Source organism: Halyomorpha halys, unplaced genomic scaffold (genome assembly GCF_000696795.3).
Source record: "Halyomorpha halys isolate HHAL.00 unplaced genomic scaffold, Hhal_1.1 Scaffold69.1, whole genome shotgun sequence".
Taxonomy (NCBI): Eukaryota; Metazoa; Arthropoda; class Insecta; order Hemiptera; family Pentatomidae; genus Halyomorpha; species Halyomorpha halys.
In genome coordinates this window covers 1,002,465-1,017,018 of record NW_027108206.1, presented here as the reverse complement: position 1 = coordinate 1,017,018, position 14,554 = coordinate 1,002,465, and the positions used below count along the sequence as shown (strand labels likewise).

The 14,554-nt window shown below is 31.3% G+C and overlaps 1 protein-coding gene across 1 annotated transcript in view; it reads left to right on the top strand.

Moving 5' to 3' along the window:
* Positions 1-6,109: 6,109 nt before the first annotated feature.
* Positions 6,110-14,554, top strand: part of GAA1 (glycosylphosphatidylinositol anchor attachment 1) — a 27,530-nt gene continuing 19,085 nt past the window's right edge. Inside the window, exons 1-4 of the mRNA XM_014438873.3 lie at positions 6,110-6,390; positions 9,021-9,226; positions 10,600-10,756; positions 12,948-13,052. Coding sequence (XP_014294359.1) covers positions 6,249-6,390; positions 9,021-9,226; positions 10,600-10,756; positions 12,948-13,052 — 610 coding nt within the window. The 5' untranslated portion in view covers positions 6,110-6,248. The remainder of the gene's footprint in view (positions 6,391-9,020; positions 9,227-10,599; positions 10,757-12,947; positions 13,053-14,554) is intronic.

The window sequence follows — 14,554 nt, the reverse complement described above, 5'->3', positions numbered from 1 at the left end:
GAACCCAATAAATATAGTGTTTTACAGCAGTTCAAGCGAGTTAGATCTTATTCCTTCTTCTCTTTTTGATATTTTGCTTTCGCCAATACTTAACTTACATATATATACATATATGTATATATATATATATGTAGGTAAACTGACTTAATCATTTGAAAAAGATCAGTGTCTTGAACTACATTTGTGAGAGATGTACAAAGTGATGTAATGATTGTTGTGTATCATCTAAAATTCAAATTAGGCTTTCTACCAATAAAACTTTTTTTTTAGGTTTACTGCAGAATAAACTGGTACCATTCTCAGTTTCAGTTTTATAACAGTGTGTAACGAGATCGTTGCTATTTACTAGTCGCCGCTCTAGAGCCACTAGAACGTCGTGTACCATGCCATATTTTATAGTATTCTTAAATGTATTATTTGAATTAGTAATATTACAATAGAATCTACAAATTCACTAAAAGCTAATGTCTTGTATGTAGCATCTTTCAATAGCGTTTAAAAGCGCAACTTGAAAAAGCTTATTGTGCTAATCCGCCTCACGGATTCACCACCTTGAGGGGCACTGAGTAACAATACACATCAGTGGATCAGTTTATACTACCAATATTTTTAGAGAAATTGAATTTTGTTATTATTCCAATAAAGTGAAATGAAAAAATAATTTTATTCTGAGACAAATGTCCCCCCAGAATAAATACTTTGTTCCCACATTAAGATTAATTGTCTGACAAACATTTACAAAGTTTCATTATGCTGGCTAAAATTACATTAAAACATTAGGTTAAATTAAAACTTATAATAGTAATCAATATACGGAGATATACATCGTTCACGTATATGCGGAAGTTTGGTTATGTAGTAAGTGAAGGAATAGGTGTTGTTTAAAGGAAAGAATGGGTGAGGATTGGCAAATGGAGAAGGGAAGAAAACTCCACAAAGGAGGTTGCACGTATGACGAAGGATTTGCTGAAGGAGGCAGTTCTATGGAGGGCCATATATAAATCAGTCAGTTGGGATCTGGTGATTAATGAATAGATGGATGAATGTAGAATAAGAATATCAAGGAAATAGCTTTTTTTTATTATGTTAATGACCTGGAATAGTAAAATACCAAGGAAATATAGCCTTTGGGAGGTTGAATAGAGCCACTTCAACTCGGTATACCGAGAACATGACTCGGTATAACAGGAGACATGAGAGCGCCTGGGAAGCCCGAAGATAAATCTTACGAAGTAATTCATGAATCTTCAGTTTTAACTCTAAACCTGGAGATAGCCCTCCGAACACTAAAGGATCATAGTCGGAGGGCGGGGGGTGTACGAGAGAGAATTCCAGAAGCTGATGGGTATTCTGAGGGGTCCAATCACTTAATCTTAGGAATTGTTCAAGTACAGTTATGGATTTGCGTGTGATGAGGAAAATATGAGATATTCCAGGAGAGGTGTTAGTCGGAAATGACTTCAAGGTTTTTTATTGTGGAGTAGAAGTAAATCAATTGGTTGTTAAGGAAAAGTAAGAGATACTATACACAATAACAATGGCCATAGTTTCAGCATTCACCGTCAAATGGTTATTTAACGCCCGTGCGTTAATGCTATCTAGATCTTCTTGTATCTTTTGGATAGCCTCAAGCATCTCGGAGGAATGGAAGGATTGGAAGATTTGGAGATTGTGAGCATATAAGTGGTATTGTGAGTGGTGAATGGAATCGGGGAGATCGTTAAGGTAAATGGAGAAAAGGGTTGAACAAAGTGAGGACACCTGAAGAACACCTCGTGTCTGAAGAAGGGGAGAGGAAGGAGATTTATTTATTCTTTGCTACACTTGCCACCGGATACTATAGGTGAACGCAACAGTTACGACTCGACTCATCGAAGAACACAGTCAATTAGCTTGAATATTTGGTAGTGCCATATGGTAGCTTCTTTTCTTTCGTAGTGACAGTATTATTATTAATCAATATTATTTATCCTCGATGACCACGTTGAGTTTCGATTTTTCTTCTGTTTAAAATGCAAGTACCTTTTCTTCCTTTTAAATAAAATCTTAATTTTTAAAATTTCTTATCTTTTACTTGATAAATGAACATTACCGGTAACAGATCTATAATCATTACACTGAGAGAATAATATGGGACAGTATTGCAAATATATTAGGAATAACAATAATTCTATTTAAATTAAGATGTCAGCATTGTAAAACGTAATAAATATATTGTAACTTTAACATACTTCTTGTAAATTTGAATAAATGTTAGATTTCAATATAACTCCGATCGTAGTATGCAATATTGTTATATTAGAGATTATTATAAATTATAGATAATAGAATAATAACCACCCTGATGTTTAGGCTGAGTTTTGATCTACCCCAAAAATTTGATCAGCCAATGAAATGGCTGGAAAGAAAGTCCAAGGGAGCAAAGATATTTTTTAGGAAGGAAGAACAGGAGAGGGGTTCGAGAAGAATTCGACCGCAGTAGTCCGAGGGGAGCAGGTAAGGACATCTAAAATCAAGGACTCCAGCAGATGAGGAAACAGCTGGAACTGTTGAAATGCCGGGCTGAATCCAGACTATTACTTATCTGGTATGTTGCGGGCTTCGGCGCAACACACAAGATAAGTAATAATAATATGCAGTAATTTTGAATGGCAAAATAATTAGATTTTAAAATCACTAGAATTACAATACTATCCGGTATTCTCAATCCAATATCATATTAAGTTAACTTAAATTATAATCAATATATTTATTAAGCTCTCTTTAATCATAAAGATATTTCATAATGATAAGATAGTTGACCGTAGATAATATATATGAGGAAAAGATCTTTGGGAGTGCGGTCAGGGAAGACCTCAAATACATAAAAACATACATATGTGTGTTCTTCACTGATCACACTCTCAACCATCTTCTCCTCATGCATACAGATATTTCATGTGTAAATAATTGTAAATGTAACATTATGCTAACCCGACTTGATTTATTTAAACAACTTGCATGCCACCTGATTAGCATAGCTTAGAACATTCATGAACACGACACCTTTGAAAAGGATATTCAATGATTATAATCATACATAATTGTATTTAGCATGCCATAGCAAGGAGGTCTGTGGTATCTAGTACTTCGTTTGAAAAAATAGGTAGAACATTTCTAAGGATTGTAGGTCGATTCCTATTAGGAATCGATAAAGATATATAACTGAAATAGAAATACACAAATAAATAATAAATGCTGTTTCTGGAATCCCTTTCAGCCGTAGAAATGCTGTTAGCCAGAAACAGCAGCTCCATACGAAAAACAATAAAACAAAATAAATGCATAGTCATATTTTTAATTTAATATATAAATAAATGGGAAATAAAAGTATGAGTCTCCCAATAAAAGAAAAGAAGCGAATAAATCGTGGATTTATATAGTAGTGGCAGTCATTCAATGTCTTCAGCTTTATTTATCATGATTGCTGGGTGGCCATCTTCCCGCCAGCAACAAACCCATCCCCTAGCGGACCAGACATACGTTACTTTGTCGGCGGCTTTCTTCTGCCTCGTAGAACAGTCGGTTGGCAGAGGTCATATCCTTGCTGATTTATATCCACTCGTTGCTCTCCCAGCCGAGGTGCCTCGTGGTTAAGTCTGTTTATACTTTTATTAGTTTTAGTACCTCGTCTCGGACTTTTTGGTGGGAGAAACGAACAACTATCAACGGTGGCCAGGGTTTTATACTTTAGGTCTTTTTTCTTTGTAACATGCATATGTCTTTGTTACTTATCTCAACCCACTCCACCTTCTCTGGATCTTTCCTCCTTCCATCCCCTTTTTCCTTTCATTAGGAAGTACAGTGAATACCTGTAGAACTGGCTACCCACTCGACTTTAAGCAAATACCATGTAGAGGGAGTATCCGTCCCTACAATGATCCAAAGCAAAGACCTTTAGGATTTCCTATCCCCTTCACGATCGTTAGCTATGACCTTACTGAGTTGATTTTCCATCCTGCTAGGATTTACTATAAATACCCGTAAAACTCATCACTTGCAGTCAGGTTCCCTAATATTCAGCAGACCTATCCTAATTAAACATGCATTGATGAAAAGATGGTAGCCATTTTTTTTTTTAGGTTTACTGCAAAATAAACTAGTATCATTGACCAGAAAAAACTCAATTTCAGTTTTGGGATATAACTAGAGAGAGAAACAACAGGCATTTCATATATTTCATAACTAGATAACTATTAAGTATTAAAACCTGAAAGTGAGGAAGATATATTCAAGATATATAGATTCAAGATATATTCAGGCTTCAAGGGAATAATAACAGGAAAATAAAACCATTCACATTAATATATTTGATCTTTCTTAAAGAGATCTCTAAACACAAAAATAACAAACAACACACGAAACCAAACATTTTGAGATAATGAATCTCAGGAAATTAACGGGCTTAACTGTTGACTTAATTGTTTCGATTTCGTTTCCATTAGTCAAACTATCAGACAATCCTATGAAATAGTCCCTAGGCCTGAGCAAGGACTGTGTTTGGTTATAACTACAACTGTATGGTTTTTGCAGTCATGACAGTATTTACTATCACTCTTGGTATGGTATGATGGTTGATAGCACATGCAATGTTAATGAAACAACTGTCACGTTGACCGTCACGCTTTGACATTGAACTGTCTCACAGTTTCAGTCATTTCAGTAACAACTGTAGCCATACAGTGTGATAGTCCTAATCATCATATAATTCAGGCGTGATTGTTGATGGTATAAGTTATGTCACTGAAGCAATAGTCAAGTTAAACTGTCATGTGGATACGCCTTAACAATGAACTGTCGCACTGTTTCAGTCAATACAGAAACACTCGCCACCACTGCCATGGTCAATACTGTTACTGATAGTTGCAGTTATGACAGTAAATGCTGTCATACAGTAAAGTATGTAACATAGTAAATGATACAGCACTGTCGCACTAACTCTTGCGAGATAGTTGATAGTACATATAATGATCAGTGAAGCAATTGTTACATGCATCCGCTCGGGGCCCTTAAATGAATCTCCTCAAGACTCCAAAATCATAACCACCCCGAAGGCTAATCTGATATTAAATCTGACCTGAATCTCAAAATCCACCCCTCACCTAAAATTGAAATTCCCTCCTGGATCCCTAAAATAAACTTATCCCGTCCCAAAATGGTTTAGGTAATTTTATGTTCTCAAGTTCAACATCTAAAGAAAAAAAAACATGTTTCTAACAGGAAAAGTATCTAAGGATTAAAACTATCGTTCTTTATCGTCCGTATGAGCTACTTACTAATCATAAATCATACAAAACTTCAACATCTCTTATGAATAATAGGACTATCGTGCAGACTACACTGCAATAGCAGTCCATATAACTTAAAGCCATTTTACCCGAAATAACTCACAATCCAACAATTAGACGTTAAAGCAAAAACAAAATACCCACATCGGCAGTACAGATTTTATGCCACCCCAAGGTGGATCGAAACGTTCTATTACTGCTGTGAAGTAAAAACGAAGCCATTATAACGTTTCAATCACTTTCGATACTGGAACGGCTCCTCGTTTTCATGAGGAACGGTTCATCCTTATTGATGTCCAAAATCAGTATTTTTCATTAACAGATACGGTCATTCCAGTTCCTAAGAATTACCTAATACAATGTCTGTTACATTACTCGAAAAAGTTGACTAGAGTAAAAAATCAACCGAATTCCAAATGTAAGGGATAAAAACGGTAAGTACTCAAGGAAAAAAAAAGGTCACCACATTATCAGAGCATGTAAGGTTCCTACTTGATACTACAGGAAATAGTCGTACTTGTTACTTTGGAAAATCGGTAACAGGTTCAAAGCTCAGTTGTTACACACCTAGTGTAAAGTAACTTATTTGGTATTTTTGTATTTCACTGCTAGGTTAGTCATTCCCTTATCGAGATAAAGGCGTTTTGATAGTGCGCTTAGTTTAAATAATGTAGTTGGTGTTTTTTTGTATTTTTCACATTTCGACTGTTGCTGAATTTGCTATAAAACTCTGTTACTTTTTTTAGTCTTCCCTTTTAAGGAAATTAATATTTTCTGTCGTATTTACCATGATTTATTCATAATAATCTGTTAACCTGAATAGTCATATTCAATGCTCTAATGTTTTTGATGAATTAAACCTACGTTAAATGAGCTATAGTCTTTAGAAGTATTTTGATCTAATCTTGGTTTAGTCAAAATATGGCTCTTTTAACTGACCCATCAGGTCTTAAAGGCAAACCATTTAAAATATTAGTGAAGAGGCATAAATTAGTATGTTTTCTACTATATCTTATGTCCATTGTTTGGTTTTTGTGTTTAGCTAGTGATCAGATTAATTCAGGTAATATTCACACATATATACTATTATATTAGTATATTAAGATATAATTGTTTGAATAGGGTATCTGTGTATATATCAATCTCTAAGGGTGATAGTGTATAGGTTCTTTGTATTTTTTCCCTTCTTTATTTATAAATTTCCATTTTTAACATTTACAAACATATTTAGTAACAGTACTTTTACACAACTGTCACTCTGACATGGAAGTGAGTGTGCACTCGCCTATTCACATTGAGAAAGGGGTCGACAATTCTTGGTTATAACCAGTGCTCAGATTTTTATGCCTTTGCATATTTTGTTTGCCCACATTTTTTATCAGATAATCAAACATTTATATGAATTACTTTACTCTGTTGTGATTAGCCCAATTTTATTTTGCATATTTCATGATTAATGCAAGTTTGAATGACTTCAATAAAGTTAAAAAAAATGAATTACCAATTTAAAACGTAACTTTGGTGTTAAAATCTTAGATTACAATTTTTTTTCATTTTCAATAAACAAACCAATGAAAGATCAGTGAAATAATGTTGCATGAATAATTACCTTGAGTTATTGAATTCAAATATGGCTTTTAGGCTTGCTAACGGTGGTAATATTTATTTTTATTGAAATATCAATTAGTAAGTGCATCGTTTTCTTCAAATTTTAAATCTTGGATCAAGATAGAGACATATGAAATTTTATTGTGTTTCTGCAACAATTTATTGGGGGGTGAGGAGAGAGAGAGAGATAAAAATATAAAATTTCCCAACAATTTGACATGATTTTCCAACTTGCCGGGGTTCTGAGGAATATTCTCTAGAATTTGCTGTTTTCTTACACATTTTTTGAAAACTGACCTGTCTAGAAAGTGTTAATGTGTAATTTTGAGTGTAGTTACAAAATGGCAGATGTGCCTCCTTTGGCGTAGGAAAAAAAAAAAAAAATTGAGTGTATTAATCTCTGTTAATATTGTTTTGTCTCAAATTTCCCAGATTTTGGGTTTCAAATGGGGGGGGGGGGTATGACACTCTCCTTTCCTGCTCTCTCCCATAATGATGTTCCTGGATGGAGATAACACCTACAGGATGGAAAAGGTTTATGCAATAATGAACAACACAACGATAAGATATAATCTCACTTTTATGGACATCTAGTTAAGTCTTTTGAAATTTAAAATAATATCAACTGAAACATATAAAATTGACTAAACACCTTCAAATCGAGTGGAAGGTACTCATTCAATTATTGAAATAGGAACAGGATGCTTCATCATTTCTATACTAAGAAAAATTTGAAGACAATCTAGCTGTTAACTATTAGAGCTTGGAAGTAGGGTGGCTGACTCCACTGACATTAATACAGAATTAAATTTTATAAATGATCTTTAACGAGAATGATTTTTTTTTTAAATATAAAACTTGCTTGACTTTTTTTTTTTAATATGTTTTAGCAAAGCAGTTTGCTGACTTGAGGACTTATAGATACATTTTTTGTAGGCTTCATAAAATAGCAAAGTGTTCTGAAGACTACTCTTTGAAGAGAAAAATAGTACAGTAAGAACACTTTGATTAATGTGCTCAATTGTAATTAGTATCACTTAACTGTATTTTCATATGAAACGTAAATCCTTGGATATTTTCTGATATTTCAGCAGAATAAACATGTGCAATTTTAGTTGCTATTTTGAAAATAGTTTTTAACAGTCTGCTGTAATTTTATATGTTTGAGTTGAGATTAGTTTGATTTTCAAATATTTATCCAATTGTGCAAATCCATGTTAATAAAAATTTGGAATTAATGAAATTTATTGTAATCAAATTTTATAATATAGTTAAAACTTTTTTTTATATATATTTGACCGTAAAAATTGAAATATAAGAAGATGGTCAGGGTTGCGGTCAAAAGAAAAACAAAAATAGTTTACAACTATTTATTTTCCGACGTTTCGCCCCTCTTTGCAGGGCTTCATCAGGGCTAAAAAGATAAAAAAAAAAAAACTGACAATATTACAACAATAAGGCAATTTAATCTAGGATAAATATTATATAAAAATAAAGTGATAAGAAATTACATATAAATAAAAGGAAGGAAGGCATAAAATAGTATCAATATAAAATAAAATTGAATAATGTTTCATTGGAATCGGTGATCCCACATTCATAGTCTTTCCTTGATAGTCAAATCTAAGAACTGAACTATCTTAATTGTGATTACAAGGAGCTTTAGTAAAAATTCTTATGAAACTCAAGTCACATTATTCAAAGAACAAATGATTATAATAAATACATTTTTACTATGTACTGATGTGTATTATGCTTCAAGCAATACAGTTAGTTGGGAAATAAATTTCCTTCATTCTGGTGAAGACAAACATTTTTTTAACCATTTTTATATTTTAAAGTAAGATATGATACGTGATAGAATTTGTGGTTATTAGCGGCCCCTCTATATTCAGAGGGTTATAATGATAGTGCATCTTATTTGAAATTTTTCTTTATTACTATAAAATATATCATTGCTGTAGACTAGTTGTATTGAAGTTTTGTCCTAACTTACATTAATTTATTATTTGGGAGGTATTTCATAAATCTAAAATTATTTATGCTTATATACACTCATTGTTATCTTTTTGAATTTTTTTACAGCAACCTATCTCTCTGAAAATGCATTACTTCCAGGACTAGTTGTAGTTGGATCTGACCTACAAAAAGATGCTAAAGCTATTTTAAGAGAAATGGAGGACTATGTGTTGGATGGAGAGTCAATCCCGGAGGATTGGCTTAGAGAAAAGTTTACTCTTGCTTCTGTTGAATCTTTTGTTCACAACTTCACATTATCAGGAAGTTTTGGGGTGATTAAGTAACTCTTCATTTTTATAAGTAAAAATCATTTTATTGAAGTTGTCAATTATTTTTTGCGCACATTCAATGATCAAGAATCATAAAACTAGCTTAAGTTAGTGTATTAGGAAGACCACTTTCATACAAGACAGATTTCTACTGGCCAGTTTACTCCTGTGCCTTTTAACACATAGCTATATTTTTGAAGAAGTACTGATAGATGAAAAAAAGTATTTTTACTTTGGCATAATATAGCATTTTCAATACTTGACACACTATTGGTGTGCCACAAAAAAAATAAATAAAAAAGAATAAAATAAAGTAAATAAATTTACCATGATATTAAGTTGAGTACATATTACAGAGTTTCAATGAAATAAATCAAACCTAAAAATGTTAAAAGATATCAATTGAAATTCTCATATTTGTAAATATATAAAGCAACTAAATTCTAAAATAGCTAAATGACAATTACTTAACAACAGTGGACCCATATTATAATATGGCTCATTATATTGAAGATTTGGACATGGCGCAGATCTAGCCCTGATTTCAATCTGAATAATATTGAAATTTTTTTTTTCGGTTAGCTCTACAAGCCTTAAAGTTCTTTGGTTGCCCGAACCGGCCTTCCCCACACCTGCTTTTCTTGGAGTCTGCTTTCCAGTTTGCTAAATGTAGCTCTTTCGCATGTTTGTTGATTCTGTTTATCCATCTGTTTTTTTTTCACACACTATTGAAAAAAATTATTGTTGAAGTGTAAAAAGGAGATGTACATATTTTTTTTTTACAAGTAGAATTTATAAAAATTGAAAACATTTATTTGGTGACTTATGCGGTATTTGAATTACTAGCTTTTCCCGTTAGTATTATTACAGGAATTATCATAATCATATTTAATTGTAAAAGTGAATGATGTTTAATGTTTAAACTCAATCCCACACATTTTTATTTATATAGTTCGTTAGAAAAAGTTATAGTGTTCTTCATGGCCAGTAAAATATTTCTCTGATGTGATTTTTCAGAATGTAGCCATAGTTAAGAACTGAATTGCAAAAGAGAATGCTATTAAATATCACAGAAAGTATTTTTTTTTTATTTTTGAAATTCGTAGTAAAATGAATAAGCTCTTATAAATTTATTTTATTGGTTGATTAGTACTATGGAAATCTTTACTTTGTGACACTGTTATAATACTACTTTATAAATTTAATTCATTATTGGCAATGATAGTTAATTCCCTGTTCGTATTAAAAGTTTTTGAAATAATCTTTTTGTGGGGAAAGCCATTTTATGTATTTATTTTTAAAATATTTTTTTTTAACTTTAAGCAGACTAAATTTTGTTCAACTTTTATATATTATTAAATTATTTATTTTGTTAGACCTACAGTGGTAAGAACATCTATGGAATCATTCGTGGAGGAGGTGCCAGTAATGAAGCTATCGTTCTATCTGTTCCATACAGGAGCAATAACAACCCTGCTGAGACCACAGCACCAGGGCTAGCAGTAATGTTGGCAATTACTCAGTATTTTAGGAGTAAGTAGGTGTAATAAAAAAAATTGATAGTTTTTGTAACATTGATTGAGGAAATGTTCTTTCAACACTATTCACTGCCATGCAGTATGCATGCTTTACAAATACATTATTATGATTTTATTGTTAGGTTCATGTCATTTGGTAAACTCCCTTCACTGGCATTCTGTCAGCTATTACATTTCCTTACTAAAGCCTGGTGATATAAAAAGTTCTTATTATCTACGTAGATGAATTAGCTCATTGGTATTCAGTCCGCTAATCCATTACTGACTATGGGGGGGGAGGGGGTCATTTTGTCTATCGTATACCACTCCGCCATTGGTGTTTTGATATTTATCATCAAAATCCTCTTTCTCACATCTTTTTATATTGTTGAGTAAAACTGTTTATCTTTTTATAATGTTTGATACACAAAATTACTTAGATTTTTGTTATTGATAGATATATTAGTGATGCATAAAATTAACATGAAATAAATTAGAATCAATATTTATATATATATATATATTACTAAATCAATAAAATTTATTACATAATACTCAGAAGAATTTTATTTATTTACTGAATACGAAGTCCTAATTCTTTCTTAATGATGAGAACATAATACTTTATTATTGATGGATTGTATAAATTTAATGTTTAGGATTTGTACTATTTTGGAAACAAATGCCCCTATTATAAATTGAAATTGAATGTGGTTATTGATATTAATAGTTCATGTAGTTAATTTATTGTTCAGTAATTTGTTTATTTTTTTTAGCCAATTGGTTTATTTATTACAAAACTTGTAAACTGGAAGTGGATAACTACAATTGTTTGTAAAATTACTAATTATTTTTCTTAATTTTTTAAAAATTTATTTTATGCAATTTACAACTGTACAAAAAAAAAAAAAATAATAATAATAATACAGTAAGTATTTTGAAATGATGAGAGATAGTGGACCGTGGATAAATTATATGAGGAGAAGATGGTTGGAGGTTACGGTCAAAATATAACATGAATAAGTTGAAATAACTTATTTAATAGTATCAACATTCAGCCTTCATAAGGGCTGCTAGAAGCAATTCAGACAGCCAAGTGGCTTGATTGGTCACTTAGCTGTGTAATGAAGGCTAGAAATTCTGGCCGAAACGTTGACACTATTAAATAAGTTATTTCAACTTATTTGTGTTATATTTTGACCGCACCCCCCAACCATCTTCTCCTCATATAAAAAGTATTTTGGATGAATGTTTCAAGCACTTAAAAAACTTGGGAAGGAACCACCCAATGGTGGTACTTCAAACATTAGTTTAAATTAGAAGGTTCCGTGGCCATCTTCTTTTCAGATGCCTCAGAGGATTATCTGGGATTGTTAAGGATGAGAGATTAAGAACTAATGGGTTAGGATGGGTAAGGAGTTTGGAATGAAAATACATATATCTGTTTCGGGCCAAATCTGTAACAAAAGAGATGTTAAGGTCATTGTGGATGAGCTTATGTGTGACCTAATAAGGAGCATCAAGGATTTTATGGAGGATTTTAGATTGTAAGGATTGGATACAGGAGGAATTTGATGGTTTAGTAGAGATCCCGAGCTCAATTCCATATGTCCAAATTGGTCTGATTATCATAGTATATAATAATTTTTTGTAGTGAATGGAAAGTTTAGTGCGTTTGACAAGTAGGTGATTGATGCAACTTAAATTTGGTGTATGATGTCTCTAAAGACAGTCACAGCAGCTGATTATTAGGTAGTATATGGCTATTAGTTAAAAAGAAAAAAAAATTATATTTAGTCACTAACTATTTTAACGTAACATTTTGAATTGTAATGGCTTTGTAGTCTCTGTTTGATGTTCCGTTGCTCGGGTGAATCATGGTAATCATTTTTGCATTATTCCAGTTCATGTCTAAAGATAAAAGCTTTACCACTCCACTGAAGGTTGAGTAATGACAACACATTTCGACATGAATCCTGTTAAGAGATGTTGCATGTGAATTATATATTTTCATTTAATAAAAAAATTAAACTCTTTTTACGTCCAAATAAAGAAATAAAAACCATTTCAGGCATTCAATTATCCTGCAAATCCCATTTTCCCTCACCTATTATGATATTTTTATTTTTTTGATGTTTTCTTCCCGATAACTGTTTACTGTTTGAAATTTATCAGGGTTTGAATCAGTTTTTTATTTTAATTTCTAGAGCAAAAATATTGGGCTAAAGACATAATTATGTTGGTCACCGAACATGAACAAGTTGGAATGCAAGCCTGGTTAGAAGCATATCATGGTGTAACTTGTGGTACTGGTAAGGTTATATTTGTTTTGTTTTTTTTAACAATATTTACATTAGTTTTTCCTAAGAATTTTGTTCATTATAGTTTTAGAATAATTAATAAGATTTTTTTTTAATTAATGAAATAAATATTAAAATTATTCAAATTTCTAGTTTGGTAAGAATAAATATTGTGAACTACACAATTATCAGAGTTCAAAGAACTCTTAAAATGATATACAAACTTTTTGTGCCAAACAAAGATATATCATTGTTCATAGCACATGCAACAAGTGTTAATGATGATATACTGTTGCATAGTGATGACATCTTACTATTTATCTTACACATTGGAAGAGAATACCTTACATTTATTTATTGATGTTATATACAAACTGTATTTTCGGTATTTCTTCATTTAGTGCCATGTGTGATATACACACTTTTACAAGTAATCCAATAGCTTTGATATTACTTATTCATAAAAAGTATAAGGATGAGTTGCTGCTAATTAATGCCAACAATCACTTCTGCCACTTTGTTGCAGATGTTCTTTTTTAGTGCACACACTTCAGACCTGTGTCAATGATGGTAAAGGAATAATAATTTCAAAATACGTAGAAGATGGTCAGGGTTGCGGTCAAAAAAGAACAAAATAGTTTTCAACTATTTATTGTCCAACGACTCTGTTGGGCTTCATCAGGGCTAAAAAGATACAAAAACAACTAAGAAGATTACAACAATATGAAACAAAAAGGTAAGTTAAGGTAGGATAAATATTATGTAAAAAATTAGTGAAAAGAAAATTATATACAAATGAAAGGAAGGAAGAAATAAAATAGTATTAGTATAAAATAAACTTGAATAAACAATGATAAGAATATCATTGTCTAATTATTCTGTATTTTATTTTTATACCTTTTTATTTAATATTCTTTATTTAATTCTTTTTCAATCATTTTTATCATACCTATATTGTATTTATTATCCTAACAATATTTTCTATCAGTATATATTATTAGTTATGTTAATACATTAATTAATCTATGATTCAATTTATATTTGAGTTCTTTGCTTATTTACTATCATTATTAATTTTATTTTTATTTATTCTTTCGCGACCTTTATTTAATCACAACTTTCTTCTTCATTTTCCGTCTTTTAGTGTGTTTAAATTTTGTTTTCCTACATCTACTTTTCTGTTTTATATGCGTCCCCTGTACTTTTTTAACCGTATATTTTTTATTCTTATCATTGTTTATTCAAGTTTATTTTATATTAATACTATTTTATTTCTTCCTTCTTTTGATTTGTATATAATTTCCTTTTCACTTATTTTTTATATAATATTTATCCTACCTTAATTTACCTTTTTGTTTCTTATTGTTGTAATGTTCTTAGTTGTTTTTGTATCTTTTTAGCCCTGATGAACCCCTACAAAGTGGGGCGAAAAGTCGGACAATAAATAGTTGAAAACTGTTTTGTTCTTTTTTGACCGCAACCCTGACCATCTTCTACATATTTTAAATTATATG